Here is a 17458-nt window from a genome sequence, read left to right on the forward strand (position 1 = left end):
AACATGGATAAAATAAAATGTTATAACTTTATTACGACACAATGTTTTCATCAAACAGCTAATTGCAAATCTATGTTGCATGCAATGGATATTCAGTAAAATCATTAACAAAATATCAGCTCTACGTTATCTTATGAAGCAGAGCCATCTTCTCTATATAGAATGATATCAAATACAAGGTGTTAGTGATTTCTTTCATACCAAAGACTTACAAAAATGGTACTAACAGCTGCCTCGCTAGGCGCTCTGCATTAAGAGGTTAGTGTTACGACTGGTCGGCCTGTTGTCAGGATAATTTGACTGGGTAGGGACATCATGTTACATGTTTGCGGCATGTTGCCTCAGTGCTAGACATCACTATAAACTGCCACATTGCAGACATCGTAGCGATATGACTGAACAATTGTTAAAGCTACATTTAAAATCCAAATCACACACACACACACACACACACACACACAAGACTGCCATAATTAAACGATGATTAAAACTTTCTGGAACAGTTTCTATGGATTGTTATTGGGTTTCATATACTGTATATATAATTATTTTTTCCGGACACAATATTTGATCAAAAGTTCTCAAAAAACCGTCTTCATTGATCAGCTAACATTTTATTTGATATTTTGTGAATTGCCTCCTTTATATATCATGACTAAAAACATGTTGAAGTTTTACGAGAGGTAAATTAAAGGTAAATGAAAATCTATGATTACCCTCAACTTCCCTTTGTCTGTCGGCCATCATCTGATCAGCTTTCAGGACATTCTGATGTTCAGTATTCATATCATCAAGGAATTTCAATAGGATTTCATCTTTCTGATGGAACGATGTGTCGCAAGTTGTAAAAGAGGTAAGAATTGAGGATAAAATGAATCCGAAATTGCATGTAATATTTAAGTCTGATATTCAAAGCATTAAAAGTTGTGTTAGGTTATATAATCAAAAATAGATTTTCTATTGAAGACTTACCAACAGGGAAGTGCTTAATTGTTCACCACTTATTCTTGTGAACTGACTATATTGGCTTTAGGTATGCAACGCTACAGTTAAAAATATTTAATAATAAATCCAAACAAGAAATTTCGAAACTTCGAATGTATTACTTCTGCCATTACTTGAAGTTTGTTGCCATGTTAGCTCATGAAATTACCTTACAACATAATCCTTCTAGTAGTGCGTATTTTTCATGAAATTACCGTACAACCTAATCCTTCTAGTAGTGCTTATTTGTCATGAAATTACCTTACAACCTAATCTTTCTAGTAGTGCGTATTTGTCATGAAATTACCTTACAACCTAATCCTTCAAGTAGTGCGTATTTGTCACGCAATTCTTTAACATCAGCCATGTATTCTTTGTATCCCCCGGGACGAAAGTATACATTCTTCTCGAGTTTGTTCTGTACTTTGACATATAAATCTTGGAGCGCTTTATTGCAGCATTGCGCAGATTTGATTTCATTGTTTCTTCTGCATAATGCATACGCTTCCATTATTTTTGCCTAAGAAATCAAGGAAAATTATTAGTTGCAAAGTATTAAAAATATATTAAATGTTTCATTGTGCCAACATATTTCATAACACTTAAGAAATTTAGAATACGCCAATGTATTTCTTGACAACGATCCATTTAAGAGGCACATTGAGAATCAGAGCTGTTTAGAACAGGTTTTCGAGTATTTTTTCCTATCATCTCGCATTTATGTATTTTTTTTTTTTTTTTTTGCTTGAATATGCTTTCTCTCATCTCACTTTTGCTCTTCACATTTAATCGTTAATCGTGTTTTCAGAGAAGAAATTTATTACTTATGCAGACTTCGTGTCAGTCTATGGCTTAATTCTAACGTGGCTTTAATGATAACAATTTCGTTCAGTATCACAAGCCTGAAACACTTACATTTGCTTCCTCTAGGTAGCTTCCATCTGCATCAAAGAATGAACTTTCCAAGAAATGTGTCATCGCTTCCAAAAAGCATTTTTTATGGGCGTCTAATAGAGTCTGGTCATCAGGCGTTGGCAATCGAATGCTATTTTTCATCTCTTGCTTGTATATTTCAACACAGTTCTCTACCGCTAGTTTGTTTTCATTCTCCATGGTAACATTCATTGCGCTCTCTATGCAGGGGACGCATCCGTTTCGAATCTCGTGAACGTAACATCTTACCAATAGTGCAAACACTTGAGAATTAAGAAAAAGAAACAAAAGAGGCTTCAATTATATCGTTAGATTTAAAGATGTAAAGAAAAGGTAATGTTTGATTCACTCGCTTTCCTTAACAAATAGACCACACTCGGCAGTATACGTGACATACGGAGCAATTGTACATATAGAGTAGTCTCAATTTAACCGTTTTATTTCTCTAAATTACCTTATCAGTCAAAACCAGTTAGACTATTGACTCTAAATATGTTGGGGAATAAATATTTCCTATTGTCAACAAAGTGTGTTTGCTGATGTTAATAATGACAACATAGAATACCTTTCAACAAACTTAATATCCTTCACTTAAAGATGTTGTTTAGAAAACCCTTTATAAAAAGGAGTGTATAAACCACTTTGCTACAAATGTGTAACTTCAAATGAAGTCCGTCTTGCTAATTGACTGTTAATCCTTTGGTAATGTATGCATTCAGTTAAAAAGCTTACTGCGTCCGTTGACAGCACGTCCATTGTCCAACATTTTTAGCGGGCATTCACGGAGAACAAATTTAGCAAACTTGTTGGAATCTTCACAGAAAGTTTTTGAAAGCTCTGAATCAGACAAGTTTTCCAACATCTTTAGTTTGTCTCTGTCACCAGGTCTGTCTAATGTGAAGCATTTTCTCGTCTTAAAGTATTTCCGAATGCATAGTCGGGACTCGTTGTACCCACGTTCTCTCTCAGATTTCCCTTCACGTGGTTTCAAACAAACTTCTTCCAAATACTCGTCTGGAGTAAGTTCTCTATCACCTTTCTTCATCTCGAGTGAGAAGTCTCGTAATGTGAGTACAAAGACAGGGAAGAAAAGATCAAAATCACTGTCATCTTTATTTTGACCATTCACTGAAGTCTTTATGTAACTTGACATCACGGTCACAAGGCTGAAGAATATTTGCATAATTGGAATATAAATCAGACACATTTTAAAAATGGCAGGCTAAAGTTGTACAAGTGATTACAATATAAGTTAAAAGAGATTTTTAGTGCGTTTAATTATAACCAATGTTTTCAATATTTTTCTCTAATTAAATAAACGTACAAACGTTCAGATGTATTTTTATATCAGTTTTTTTTATATCATCTGTTGCAAACGCCGTTTCGTAAAAACATTGTTGCAAAAAAATAAGGAGCTATGGTGTGTTGAATCAGTGTATGGTCGGGTCAATTTAGCTGGTTTTTAATTGCACTTTCAGGGCGTTATTGCTTATTTCATACTGAGTAAATGGGAGCCATGTGCCATTTCCAAAGACACGCCGAGACAAACAACGCAAGCTGACATTTGTAGGTATCTAACCAGTCCTCGCAAAGAAGTTGGAATAATACGAGATTATAATTTTGTATCCTCAAAACTTATTTCGGTTTTTAACGGCTATGCAATAATTTCCATAAATAGTAACAGTAAGTGATACGTTCCTACATGTACCTTACAATATATTCCAGGATAAATCGAGACTGTGCCACTTTTTAACTTTTGGTCACAGAACAGTTTTATATTTACAAGTAAATTTTAATACACTCTACGTATTCTCGTATACGACTTGGCAATATTTGTTTGAATGTTTTAAAAGTTAATGTTTGACCACTATGCAAATGAATATATGTCCCTGCTGATTTATCCATAACACCTTAAAACAGATAAGATAAATTGTTGATATTTGAAAAATGAAAACGTTATGAAAATATTTGAAGTGACCGCTCTATACCTGAGCTTCTCATTTAAATTTGATTGGAATAAAGAAATATTAGTAACTGCAAATAAAAATAAAACCTAATATATCTTGTTATGCCGTGTTATATTTGTCAGATACACATAATTATTAAATACTCCGTTAAGTCTCTAAGCATTTAGGTTACTTAATATAAAACCCACACAATAAGCCGCCTTACCCTAAATTTTCTATGTAGTTTTCGCTGAAGGTTCCCATAATGTTGTACACTAATGTACTGCTCAACAGGACAGCCAAAGCGAACACCCAGTTGTCATTGTTTTTGTCTCCCTGTAAAAATGTGCATGATATATTTAGATTTCATAATTTTCGAGATTAATACTCGCTCTATGAGGCTACCGTGCTTCAGACGGTTCTGTCTCTAAACTTGGGAGTTCTGCATCTTTTGTAATATTAGTTGCACGGTATTTTTGTCGGGTTTACGTGATTTACGGTCCTCATACATTCTGCTCGAAGCGCTTTTCCACACTGTGCCTGCCAATTGAGCGGCTAATCTGTGTGGTATTAATACCATTAATTCCCATCCATGTGAAACTAGTTTTGGTCAATTGTACGACACCATCAATCATAGATATGTAATAGTGTTTGCATTTGTATGTTTCTGTATTTGATATCTGTATTGCTATATTAACACACACACGCATACACACACACACACACACACACACACACACATTCGGAAATCGCCGGTACACTGTTAGCGAAGCAATATTGAACTTACTGGTAAACGTGTATGGAAGACCCACACTTCTGGATTCAATATTGAACTTACCAGTAAACGTGTAAGGAAGACCCAGACTTCTGGATTCAATATTGAACTTACCGGTAAACGTGTAAGGACGACCCAGACTTCCGGATTCAATATTGAACTTACCGGTAAACGTGTAATTACGACCCAGACTTCCGGATTAAATATTGAACTTACCGGTAAACATGTCACTAAGATCCAGACTTCTGGATTCAATATATCAACTTTAATTTACTTGTTAAGAGGATAAGTGAGAATTATGACACAAATATATGCTTTCAGCACGCACTGACTGTACGGACACAAATATATGCTTTCAGCACGTACTGACTGTACGGACACAAATATATTCTTTCAGCACGTACTGACATGGATACAAATATATGCTTTCAGCACGTACTGACTGTATGGACACAAATATATGCTTTCAGCACGCACTGACTGTATGGACACAAATATATGCTTTCAGCACGCACTGACTGTATGGACACAAATATATGTTTCAGCACGTACTGACTGTATGGACACAAACATATGCTTTCAGCACGCACTGACTGTATGGACACAAATACTGACTGTATGGACACAAATATATGCTTTCAGCACGCACTGACTGTATGGACACAAAAGGTCGTCAAAAAGCGATCGAGTAGCACAAGAACAGGTCAGTCATTTGTGACCATGAAATAAATTCATACCCTGTAATTGATATTTACTCTCTCTCTCTCTCTCTCTCTCTCTCTCTCTCTCTCTCTCTCTCACACACACACACACACACACACACACACACACACACACACATATTAGTTATTTTGAGAAAACAATATATACGTTTCGTGTCATTTAATTGCGTCGATGATGTTGGTTTTTTAATAAGGAAAAACATATTCCAATCAGTTTGTTGAATAATTTAAGTCGCTAATTACACTTGCACATCGTGGTTATTGTAAACAAAAATAGGGCTTTAACATGTTTTTCCAGTTTACTTTACAGGTGATGCTATTAGAGTTTCCACGAAGAGGTCATTAAGAATTCTGTAATAAACATTATTCAATTTTAACATTAAAAATTATAATTGTAATTCCGACAGAATAATTTCACGAAGCTGAAGTAATGTTTCTATCCTGAACGCTGATGGAACACTTTTGTGATTTTCCGTACAACTCATGAGGTTTTCATACACCCTGGGAGCATTGCAGATATACATTTTTTATGTATTATCGTTTAACCAATCAGTGTCCAAGAATTGTTTCTCAGAGGTAACAATTTTTTGGATTGTCTGTTCATAGATGTATGTGCCCTTCAGCAAGTATTTGATGTGTTGTTCTTTCATTATGTACACCCGCTATGATTATTTAAAGGCAAAGAATATACGTACTGTATACTCGGCAATAAGCTTTTTCGAGATGTAGCCTACCACCGTGCTGCTAGTCACAGAATATTCACCTTGCAGCATAAAGGGCACTTCAGCATGGAGTTATGCTGGAAGACAGAAAGACACGGAGAATTATACCGGACAGCAGGATACTAGGGAATAGAGTTAATGGAGGGAGCGAGGAGTGGACATAGCTGCGGGACGTGGGCCGTGACTAATCAGCAACAAAAAAGCAGCAAAGGGGGCGCGACCTTTAACACGGAGCATGCAGCCCACGGAAACCTAGCTACCCAGCCTTCTCAACCGTTGATAACAGCGGAATACCAGTGTCTTGCGGGATATTAGCATAGAATTAATTCCCTATGCCGAAAAGTCGTCATGACTGATAATATCAGTGGAGACCAATCCGTACCTCTCGGTGACGTTCCCGAACTCGATTTGAAGAGGTCGAGCAACGTATCAAACTGCCTGGTTGAATGTTGGGTTCTCAGTTTGGCTAGAGAACCAAATCGTTAATATCTATTTTATAACTAACCTAATCTGACCTGTTTTGGTACCGTCGTCTAAATTCTTATACTCAATTTTTAACCATGCGTGACTCAAACTGATACAAGTCGTTTAGACTTCACTGATTGGTTCTTATTTCATATTTTATGTACATTTTGTACACTAAATTCAAACTTGTTCGTAAAAATTTATTCAAAATTGATAACTCTTTTTATTTGATTAATTGCAGAGGTGGCTTACATATTATTGGTATTATTATTGTCCATTAGTAAAACTGGACTTAATTTGAAATAAGTACGGGCTAGCATTTCAGGAAGTACACAACATCCATGGCTGGCTTGCCGAGTGCCTTTTCCTCTTTCAACATGCTCGGACAACGTACACGTGACAGTATGTGGAACGATTTCCACCTGCCACACGACCAGGTGTCCTAATGTGACGTCATCGCTGCCGACCAATCGCAGCGGGCGTTACATACTGCTTGGGTTGACACCTGGGGCAGTTCAATCCAATTTGACTAACATGGGTGCGTGTTTCAATTCCCACTCATGTAAGAGCGTTACATTTAGGTTGTTAGGGACTAAATAGTCCTACAACCTAACGGCTAAATTAAATAGTACTCTTTGAGTACATAAATGCCTGGGGGAGGTGGCTCCAATTCCCTCCCTCAGGAGTAATTAATAAGCACATTATGTGCATTAAACAGTGGTACATGTTCTATATTAACGCACACCAATATAATCCAATTGACTTGACTTGAAATCACGGACTATGTGGAGGAAGTGGTTAAAATATTGGAGGGTGTAGATAATTAGTAATTTGAAGCAGGATTAAATACTTGTATTAGGTGTTTGGGTATTAGTATTCAGTTTCGAAAAGCTTATTAATGACTAAAGTAAACGCGAAACCACACAAAAAAACATACAAGTGTGAAATTGGAAATTTCTCTTTTGTGGTCATAATATGCTTAGAGAAGAATTATTTCAAATATCTACGGGTTTATGAAACGTTCAGTTGACGTCGATTGTTGTTTTGAAGTCCTTGGAACTGATTAAACAACTATACGGGTAGGTAAATGAAACAAATCAGTGTGGATCAAATCTATCAATATTTGTTATGAATTAAACCTGCGCATAAACGATGTTGATTGTAACGTCTGATGGACAGTTTCTATTCAGGAATCTGTTCCAACAGATGCCAAAGTCATTAAAAAATCATTTAACCGATTTCCGGAAACCAGGGCTCCATAATGAAAGGGGGCTAGAGTACAACACATGCCGCAAGAAGATTATATCTTAATTATGCAGGTGGGCCAATACGTCTCCTCTTTAACGAGTTTTGATATGGACCTTTCTCTGACATTTTATCTCTAGGGACAGTGTCGAGCAACGAAAGAAGTCGTGACGAAGCTCATCGAGAGGAATCAGCGAACAAGGGGCAACCTACGAGCACCGGGTATGAAAATTTGGATCGATTGAAAAGATTGTAATTATTGAACCTAACTAGAAGATATTGATTTAAACGCCTCTTGGACAATATCTACTTATTGAGCTCTTCCAACTGTAGGAAAAGTTTAAAGAAAATTCGTTGACCCGATTTCTTGTAATCCGGAGATTAATATATGATAGTTGTAGCAAAGTCCATTAGCAGATTACCTCTTCAGTCCCTATCTGGTTCCTTACTGTTTACCACTAAAATGATTTTGACATTTATTATTGTATGATATCTTCTAAACAGAGATATATTTGACTCCCAAAATCGTTTCCGACGGTGTTTGTCTAATGCAAGCGGAAAACAGATTGTAGCCAAACTTTGCTATGCTTGAACCCTGACTGATTTTGATTTCAACCCTTGTTTGAAAGTCCATCAAGAGTGACCTATCCCAACAGTAGGAAGCCTTAGAAGAAAATTTGTCGAAACGATTTCGACGAAATCGTGGTTAGATGAAAGAGGTCTGGCACAACACATGCGATCAGAAGATGTTGTCTTATGTACATAGATGGACTTCTGTGTTTCCTTTTTGAAGAGTTCTTACAATGGACCTTCTCTGGTATTTTATCTCGGTGCGATAGAGTCCACCCACTAAGGAAGTCCTGATGAATATCGTCGATAAGAAACAACGATTGGTACCGAGTATGAACAACACTAAAATGTTGATAGATTGTATCGAAATTTTACACTAATTGAACTTCTACTAAGAAAATTTTTATCACTACGATTCTTGGATATTATCTAAACAACAGTAGGAAAAAGTGGGGAAAAAACACGTCGAGCCAATTTAGAGAAATTCTCAGCTAGATAAAATTAGTAGAGCACAACACATTACGTAAGACTTTATAGTACGCTTACATTTGGGCTAATACGTCTCCTGTCTTATTCAGTTCTTACATAGACCCATTTTTGATATTGTAATATATTTTGGAGTATCCGCCATTTGCATATAGCTCTCCAAGGATTTCATAGATTTTAGTGATCAATTGTTTGATTTTGGGAAGTCGGTGTCCTCAGCCCGACTAATTAGCCAGTTGCAATGGGCAAACGTCACAGATTGTGTTGAGATTCAGGGATGGAATCGTTTAATTTTATAGGTAGTTCAGGTCCGAGTCCAGTAAGTGTCCCTGGAGCTGAGTAGTCCCGATTGAAACCTCATTTTGTGCATCAATTGTGTGAGTCCATGTGCCGTCTTTGTGATGAGTGACTGGTAAATTGTACAAAAGAGTAATTGACAGGGACGGTTCCGTCCGTTGTCTGGAGACGGCTTGTGTTGTTACTATGATGGTAGATATGGTTCAAGGTTAAAGGTGAAATGAGGCTTAAAAGCAAATTTTCTTCGAAACATATCCTGCTGTTAGAATGGGACTCTGTATTAAAGGCGTTGAAATCAGAATTCTTTAAGTAAGGAGTCGATTAGTACGAACTCTTGATACAATCTATAGCATTTGCGTGTTTTCATACCCGGTACCCATCTGACGTCCCTGGATGGACTCAATCCCCCTATAGACAAAATGTCAAAAAAGGGTGTATGTCAAACTCAATGAAGAAGGAATTCAATGACCCAAATATATACGTAAATGCAATTTGTATACGGAATGTGTTGTACCCGACCGCCTTTATGTAGCCGCGACATTTTCAAAATCGACTCAACGTATTCATTTTAAAACTTTTCTGTGTTGCTTTTAGCACTGGTGCCTAACCAGGTACTGTCCAATAGGCGTTGAAATCAAAGTCATCCAATTACGGGTTCAATTAGTATAAACTCTTGATTCAGTCTTTTAATATTTGCATGTTTTCTGTTTTTCGTACCGGTACCAATCTGATGCCCGTTATATCGCGGTTTGCTATCGACGAAATTCGTCAGGACTTCCGTCGAGACTAAACTATCCCCTAGAGATAAAATATCAAACAAGGTACCATTTCAAAACTGTATAAAGATATAATGTTCTTACGGCATGTGTCTTACACGACCTCCATCTAGCCGTAGATTTCACGAAATAGCCTCGACGAATGTTTTTAAAAACTTGTTCTACTGTTAGAACGTGTACATAGTTAGATGCTATGCAAAAAATGCTGAAATCAAAATTCTCTTAGCAGGTGTTCAATTAGTACAAACTGTCGATATAATATAATTATATGTGCGTGTTGTTGTTATTTTTGTTGGGTATTTTGAGGGGAGAGGTTAATACCAGGTACCCATAGGGCGTCCCTTATTTCGCTGTTTCCTCTCGACTAAATTCGTCAGAACATTTTTCGTGGATGGACCTAGAGATAAAATGCCAAAGAAGGGTCTATCTGATAATCTTCTTGCGACATGTTTCGTACGAAGCCTCAGTCATCTAGCTGATTTCGCGAAATCGGCTCAACGAAATTTCTCGGGACTTCTATCGTGACTACACTATCCTCTAGAGATAACATTTCAAGAAGGGTCCTGTCAAATCTCTTTAAAGATGATACTTAACGACCATACTGAATAAGTAAGATAAAATCTTCTTGCGGCACGTGCTTTACCCGCCCTCCACTCCCCTTTATTTAACCACAATTTCTGGAAATCGATTAGTAGTATGCTAAGTTCCCCAGTTCCAAGGACTTCAAGATAATGTTCAAAGTCAACTGAAGGCTTCTTAAATTTGTAAATACTCCACATAATTCTTCTCTAAGGACATGACGACCACACAAGAGAATCTCCAATTTCACACTTGTATGTTTTTATGGTTTCCTTTTTACTTGAGTCATTAGTAAGCTTTTCGAACCCGAATACTAATAGTTCACGCTATCTCAAATTACTAAACACGTATTCCTATCAATATCGTAAACCATTCCTACTTATAGTCCGTGATCTGTCTATATTCAGCTTTATATAGGACTCGTATTTCTCCAGTCAGGTTACAGTTACATCAATGCATGCCCTAAAGAGCTTTCATCTGCATTAACTAAGTGGTAACTAATTACATACGGAACTGGGAATAATGAATAAGTACAAACCTCGGTGTGAATAAGGAACAAGTATGTGAAAATATTTGAATCGGGAATAAGCAAATGGTTACTTATTCCTTACTGAATCGGGAATAAGGAATAAGAAACAAGTAACCAACTGGATTTCATTTATACGATAGGTAGATTTTCCAACAAATGTTTCTTGTACAAATTTTGACTTTTTTGGGGCGAGATAGAGTAGGTCAAGCATAGCTACATCCAGCCATTCAAATATTTGTATACGAGATATATTTCTAACTAGTGAAATGGACATAGATATGCCTGATGAATATTTGTTTTGTGCGTTGATAAAACATAACTTTTAATTAAAAGTAGAATGGCAATTGATAAACGCCATACCTTTTCCACATCTCCAAGCCCTTCCGTATCCATAAGGAGGAGAATATGGTTTTCGTATATTGGATGAGTACGTGCCCAAACCCATATTCCTTTTGTTTTAGCTTCGGTAGTTGATCCTATGGGAAACCCTAAGAAAAAGAACAAACTTTAGAATTAAACATTACTAGTAGAAGACATATGAACACATTATTTTATTTGTGGAAACTTCTTGAAACCATCAGCTATGATAAATCGATAGGCCCTTGAAGTGATCCCATTTTGACCGAAAATGATAAATGGATTTTAGGCCTTTGTATTTCCATTACTAAGATCTAAAACTTTTGAATGAAAAGTTTATTGACATGATTTTTTAACTTGTTTCTTTTTGCTCTTTGAAGGTGACGTACATTATTAGATTCCCGTAGATTTCCGTTTTGTTTCGTTTCCAGGTCTAAAGCATATCTGTACATTGTTAGTACTCCTCTCCTCAAGCATGACACCTTTCGGCTGGTCTCCTTGCCCTTCTATAAATTTGTTTTCCTTGTCAGGGATCAGTATTTATGTTATTAGTGTATGCATACAAGTCTAGCACTGGGGGATCTCCTTATTCCTCGTTTCCTAATATTGCTTCAGAAATAATATTGCACACATACATATCAGGCCTTATGTAGTAGAATAAATATTACTCACATGATGACTGTTTCTACAAGGTCCTCTCCTACGGTGTTTGGATAAATCAACTTCATTCGGTCAAAATATCTTATATTAACTCCCATGAAACAAGCTACTTTTGTTCACTGCAAACTTACCTTTATTGATCCCTGCCAAGCGGTTTAAAAGATATGATTTGCCGGTTCTGTACAATCCAGCTATAGTCACGACATGAAGTCCTCTGTCTAGCAAAGCTATTTGTTCCAGCACTTTTCTACTGATCAACAAAGTTCCTTCGTTGTTAGATTTAATGAGGCACTGGGGTTTCTCAAATATCGGGAGCGAAAAGAAGTCAGACATATTTTAATGCTTTTTGCTGAGCTGAAATTATTAAGAAAAGAATTAGACTCTCATGACTTGAGTTCAAAATTATATTCACGTCAGGTACACCAAGAACAGCGTATTTCATATAATATTCTACTTTATGCTACAAATGTTTACAAAACAGGCAACATCCAGATAGTGTAGTCAAAGTCATGCATGGTATACAGAAGAAAAAAATGTAGAAGTTACCAGCTCCATATCTCATATGTAACAATTTCTAAGGAAAACAAGTACAGGCTTTAACTCAAGGTAAAAAATATAGTACTCTCTAATTATGCAAACTAAGGCCCAGGCATCATGAAACGTTTCCAATTTTAATTCCTCAAATATAGTTATTTAAGTTATGTCTTGTTGCGCGGGTTGGAAATAATTATATATGCACTGAAAATGAAGCAGAGGTCAGCAATTAAAATCAAATCATATCATAAATTTGTCTATATATAGTATTGTTTCATATATGAGGGCAATTAAAATGCTGTCCTAAATAATGTTCCGTAACTATTTGTACTGTATTAAAATGAAAAGACTCCTATTTGTACACTTTTAAAATTTATAAATAATTTGCATTCTTCTCCGCTATTTACATCTGACTAAATCTAATTAATGTCAAAAATGTCAATGTGCGAGATAATGTAAAATCCAGGTAAAAGGAAATAATTCAAAACTTTTGGTACAACTTGAACCAGTGCACTTTAAAGTTTCAGGCATAGAGATTCCATTTTGGAACAGAGTGACACAACAAGTAAAGTTGAAATATAGACAGTAAATTAATATCCTCCATATAGTACTACGAAGTCCATTTTACGTTTCGTTTTTGTTGATCATGAGTAGTAAGGTGGGATACTATAGCGACAAGGGGACTTTAATGTTAAACTAGAGGGGTTGTACCCTGGCGACAATGGAAAATTTAACATTAGAGAAAAATGTTTGTAACCTGGCGACAATGGGAATTTAACATTGGGAATAAATCGTGGGACTGTTGAGCGACAATGGGAATTTAACATGGGAATAAATGGTGGGACTGTCTAGGGACAATGGGAAACTTGACGTTACGGAAACCCCTGGGGGGGTATAGCCTCAAGGGAATTTAACATATGGAAATTGAACATGGTGGGTCTGTATAGCGTCAAGGGGAATTGAACATGGTGGGACTGTCTAGGGAAAATGATGGTAGAGGGTCAAACACAACAGAGACAGAGACATACATGCACAAGTACAAGCGTGAGATTTATATATAAAGCATTACCAAGACCTGAAATCTTGCTGGGGTGTTCAAAAATTTGCATAATTGTAATGATGCTATAAATAGCTATAATCAAGAAATGCTCAACGACAAAATGGATGTGACTAAAAGTAACGCTAAAATGACGAAATTGTCCCAGAATTTAAAGGAAAATAAACATATCCCCGAAAATTAAGTTACAATGGTTTAGACTAAAATGGATAAAATTAGTAACTACTTCCAATATCAACTTGTGTGACGATCGTGGATAAACACCCATGTATCTATTTATAGCTATAATCAGCTGAAATTCCTATGAAATCTCACTATCTATTTATAGCTACAACTTGTGGGTTATTCCTTTGGAAAATCCCACTATCTTTTTATAGCTTCAGCTTGAGTGACGTTCCTGTTTATGAACTCTAGTACATATGTATAGCTACAACCTGTGGAAAACCCCAAGTCCATATTTATAATCTCAAAATTTCCAGCGTCAGTGACGTCACTGTACTAGAAACTAGGGGATAAATGGCAACAGTGTTGCAAGCGGCTGACCTGAATACGCGCTACTGTAGGTAGGTAGGTAGAATGTATTTGATAGGGATAAAGGGAGTTTTATAGGGACAAACAGAGACCAATACACACACACACACACTTACACACACACACACACACACACACACACGCACACCACAGAGGGAAGAAGAAAGAACAAACCCAAAATATACTATTCACACAGGGAAGAGGAAAAAACCAACAAATATACTATCCAGACGTTCTTACACTAACACACACACACACAACACACACACACACACAGAGATCGAAGAATAAAACCAAAATTAAAATATACTCTCCATATAAACGTACGCTAACGCATACAAACCCCAAATATACTATCCATGCAAACGTACGCGAACGCATACAAACCCCAAATATATTATCCACACAACGTCGCTAACGCGTACAAACCCCAAATATACTATCCACACAAACGTACGCGAACGCATACAAACCCCAAATATACTATCCACACAACGTCGCTAACGCATACAAACCCCAAATATACTATCCACACTCGGGAGGAAGAAGAAAAAAACAACCAAATATATGATCTACACAACGTACGCGAACACACACACACACACACACACACCACCGAGGGAAGAAGAAAACCATTATACACTATCCACAAGGAGTGAAGAAATAACCCTTAATATATACTATCAACAGAGAGTGAAGAAAATAACCCATTATATTCCAGCAACACAGAGTGAAGAAGAAAAAGTTTTTTGATAGCACCTAAGCCCTCACCTGCAATGACCAACTCTGCCAAACACTTACACCCCACACCCCACACCCAACACTACAAAACCCATTTAACGCGTTATTTTATGGCATCAGTGTGTGATTTAGGAAACATCAAGACACAAAATGATGGATGAATAGACTGACTATTATTTACCGACTTGCATGCCTAAAGAGCGTGCGTGAAGGAAAACATCCTTCTATTTCAATTCTAACTAAAACATGATCCAGAGGGATAGAGAGAGGTGAAAGAGCACAATTTCATAAAGTGTGAGTAAAAACAAAACACGCCATCCTTATTATACAATGTCAAGACCAAGAGACACTTACGTTTTCTTTCTGGTCTATTCTCTTTTAGAAGGTAGTATGAAATTTCACATCAGGGCCAACGTATCGGCTCACATTGTCAATTTTTCCATTTTCATGTCTTCACTGGCACAAGTTCTTCCTCATCTTCAATTTCTTCTTCTTCTGAATCCCTCTTCTCTTTTTCGTCTTGTTTCTGTTTCCTCTCTTTTCTCTTAGGACACTCTGAATCCCAGTGTCCTTTCTCCTGACAACGATATTAGGTATCTTGACTTTTGTCTCTCTTTCTTAGACGAAGCAGGTATTCTGGAGACAAATACCCATTTACCTTTGCAGATATAGCAAACTTCATCAGCACTTACACACTTTCGTATGACTCTCATCAAATCAACGACCAAAAGAGTAAGTTTTGTTGCCACTTTCGCCTGTGAATTATGCTTTCGTATGACTTTTAGCATATATTTGACCAGCAGGTCGATCTGTGCTGACTCTTCCATCTTCTTGATCGTTTGAGAGTGGAATGAATACTCTGACGCTAAGACACTCTCCCTATATACAGGGACCTCCTGCGTATGAAACCTAGTCAAATGTAATTTTTGCAATAAGATGAAACGATTTCATTGAGAAAGTAAAAGGCAATGACGTGCCGTGTCGCCTCACACAAAACCTGAAGTGTTAGCTCAAATCCGTGTCAGCGATTTCGAAGACGGCATAACTGAGCTTTATTCATTGCTCTCCATTTATGCCACAAAACCACGAGTCCTGATTCACGCCAAAAGAAATTTCGTTCGGTCCATAAAAAATAGTATCACATCTGATAAACGCAAAAACGAACTTCCAGAAAACTGAGAACGACGGCTTACACCTACAACGTGAAATGTATGAGTTCAAGTAGTGCGCAAAACTTAGTCAAATTAAATTATTATAGTCAAGACGAAACGATCTCTTTTCGAAGAAGAAAGCAGACATGAAGCAACAATGGCGATCCGTGTCACACAACACTTTTCAAAATGTGTATTATCAGAGGTTTGTTCTAGCGATCTGCACGGTTAATTTAAATGTTGATGTATTTTGCAATAAGACGGACACAATTTCCATGGGATCGCCCATGGTACCATTGTTCGTACATTAGTTTAATTTTTTTAAATATTTTTTATATAAATCGCCTATAGGATAGACCCAGTAAAGCATGGCCATTCTCGTCACTGTGTGAATAGCTACTCAAGTCAATTCGAAGTGAACGCGGTAAGAAAATAAGTATAGCCAATGAAATGGCTTACAACGGGTGATGCATTGTTTGGTTCTAGGACTGTGAGGCATAATAATCCCTACGCTCTTGCGTTGTTACCATTACAGTGCAGACAGACTGGAATGTGAACTTACAAGCCCTCTTTGTGTATTGTACCATTTCTGCTTACCACATCAAAATACTGAGCGTCACAGTGCAACAGTACTGTCATGGATGAAAATACTAATAATACTAATGAAGATTTTAATAGCACCTAATCTTTAGAAGCTCAGAGCGCTTTACAACGTTACACCTATAACATAACAAACATATATAATTATATGATTACAAAAAACAAACACCATGAAATTAGAAAACATAAAAAACATGCTGAAATTATTTAAGGTAGGAAACATTAGTATGTCTTTAAGTTTGTTCTTGCAGTCGAACTAAGTGAGTTTCAAAAGCACTCTTGAATGGGATCACTGTGTCTTTGTGTTTAAGTTCAGTGGGCAATTCATTCCACGTTGCTGGGCTTTGGTATGCAAAAGAACATTGTCCATATGACTTCGTTTTCATAGTGGTAATAATGAGTATATGATTGTCAGAAGAGGAGCATAAGTATATTGCTGGTGTGTACACATGGGTAAGGTCGGATAGGTATGTTGGACTGGAGTCCGTCAGTGAAACGTAGCACAGAGAGCAAATTTTGTGTTTGATTCTGGATCGAATGGATAGCCAGTATAGGGTACAGAGCAACGGAGAGGTGTGCTCTGATCGTGGAAGAACTCTAAGTATGATCCAAACAGCTGTGTTTTGAACTTTTTGAAGTTTCTAGAGTAGATATTGAGATGAACCAGACAGAATTGAGTTACAATAGTCCAGTCTTGAAAGTACTAATGAAAACACAAGTGTTTTAGTGGCATCACCTGAAAGATATCTGCGAATGGAGCTGATGCGTCTCAGTTACAAGATATGCAGCCTTGCATAT

General features: G+C 36.8%; 1 protein-coding gene across 1 annotated transcript in view; it reads right to left on the minus strand.

The window, feature by feature from the left end:
• LOC149791409 (guanylate-binding protein 1-like) overlaps nucleotides 1-17458 on the minus strand; it is a 52811-nt gene that overhangs the window by 33053 nt on the left and 2300 nt on the right. The window contains exons 2-8 of the mRNA XM_089969196.1: nucleotides 12178-12400; nucleotides 11390-11517; nucleotides 4090-4199; nucleotides 2650-3083; nucleotides 1900-2180; nucleotides 1292-1504; nucleotides 717-819 (exon numbers count right to left, since the gene is read on the minus strand). Of these exons, the coding sequence (XP_089825322.1) occupies nucleotides 717-819; nucleotides 1292-1504; nucleotides 1900-2180; nucleotides 2650-3083; nucleotides 4090-4199; nucleotides 11390-11517; nucleotides 12178-12379 (1471 nt within the window). The 5' untranslated portion in view covers nucleotides 12380-12400. The remainder of the gene's footprint in view (nucleotides 1-716; nucleotides 820-1291; nucleotides 1505-1899; nucleotides 2181-2649; nucleotides 3084-4089; nucleotides 4200-11389; nucleotides 11518-12177; nucleotides 12401-17458) is intronic.

The sequence above is a fragment of the Sinohyriopsis cumingii genome, chromosome 9, assembly GCF_028554795.1.
Source record: "Sinohyriopsis cumingii isolate HCF-2022 chromosome 9, ASM2855479v2, whole genome shotgun sequence".
Classification (NCBI taxonomy): domain Eukaryota; kingdom Metazoa; phylum Mollusca; class Bivalvia; order Unionida; family Unionidae; genus Sinohyriopsis; species Sinohyriopsis cumingii.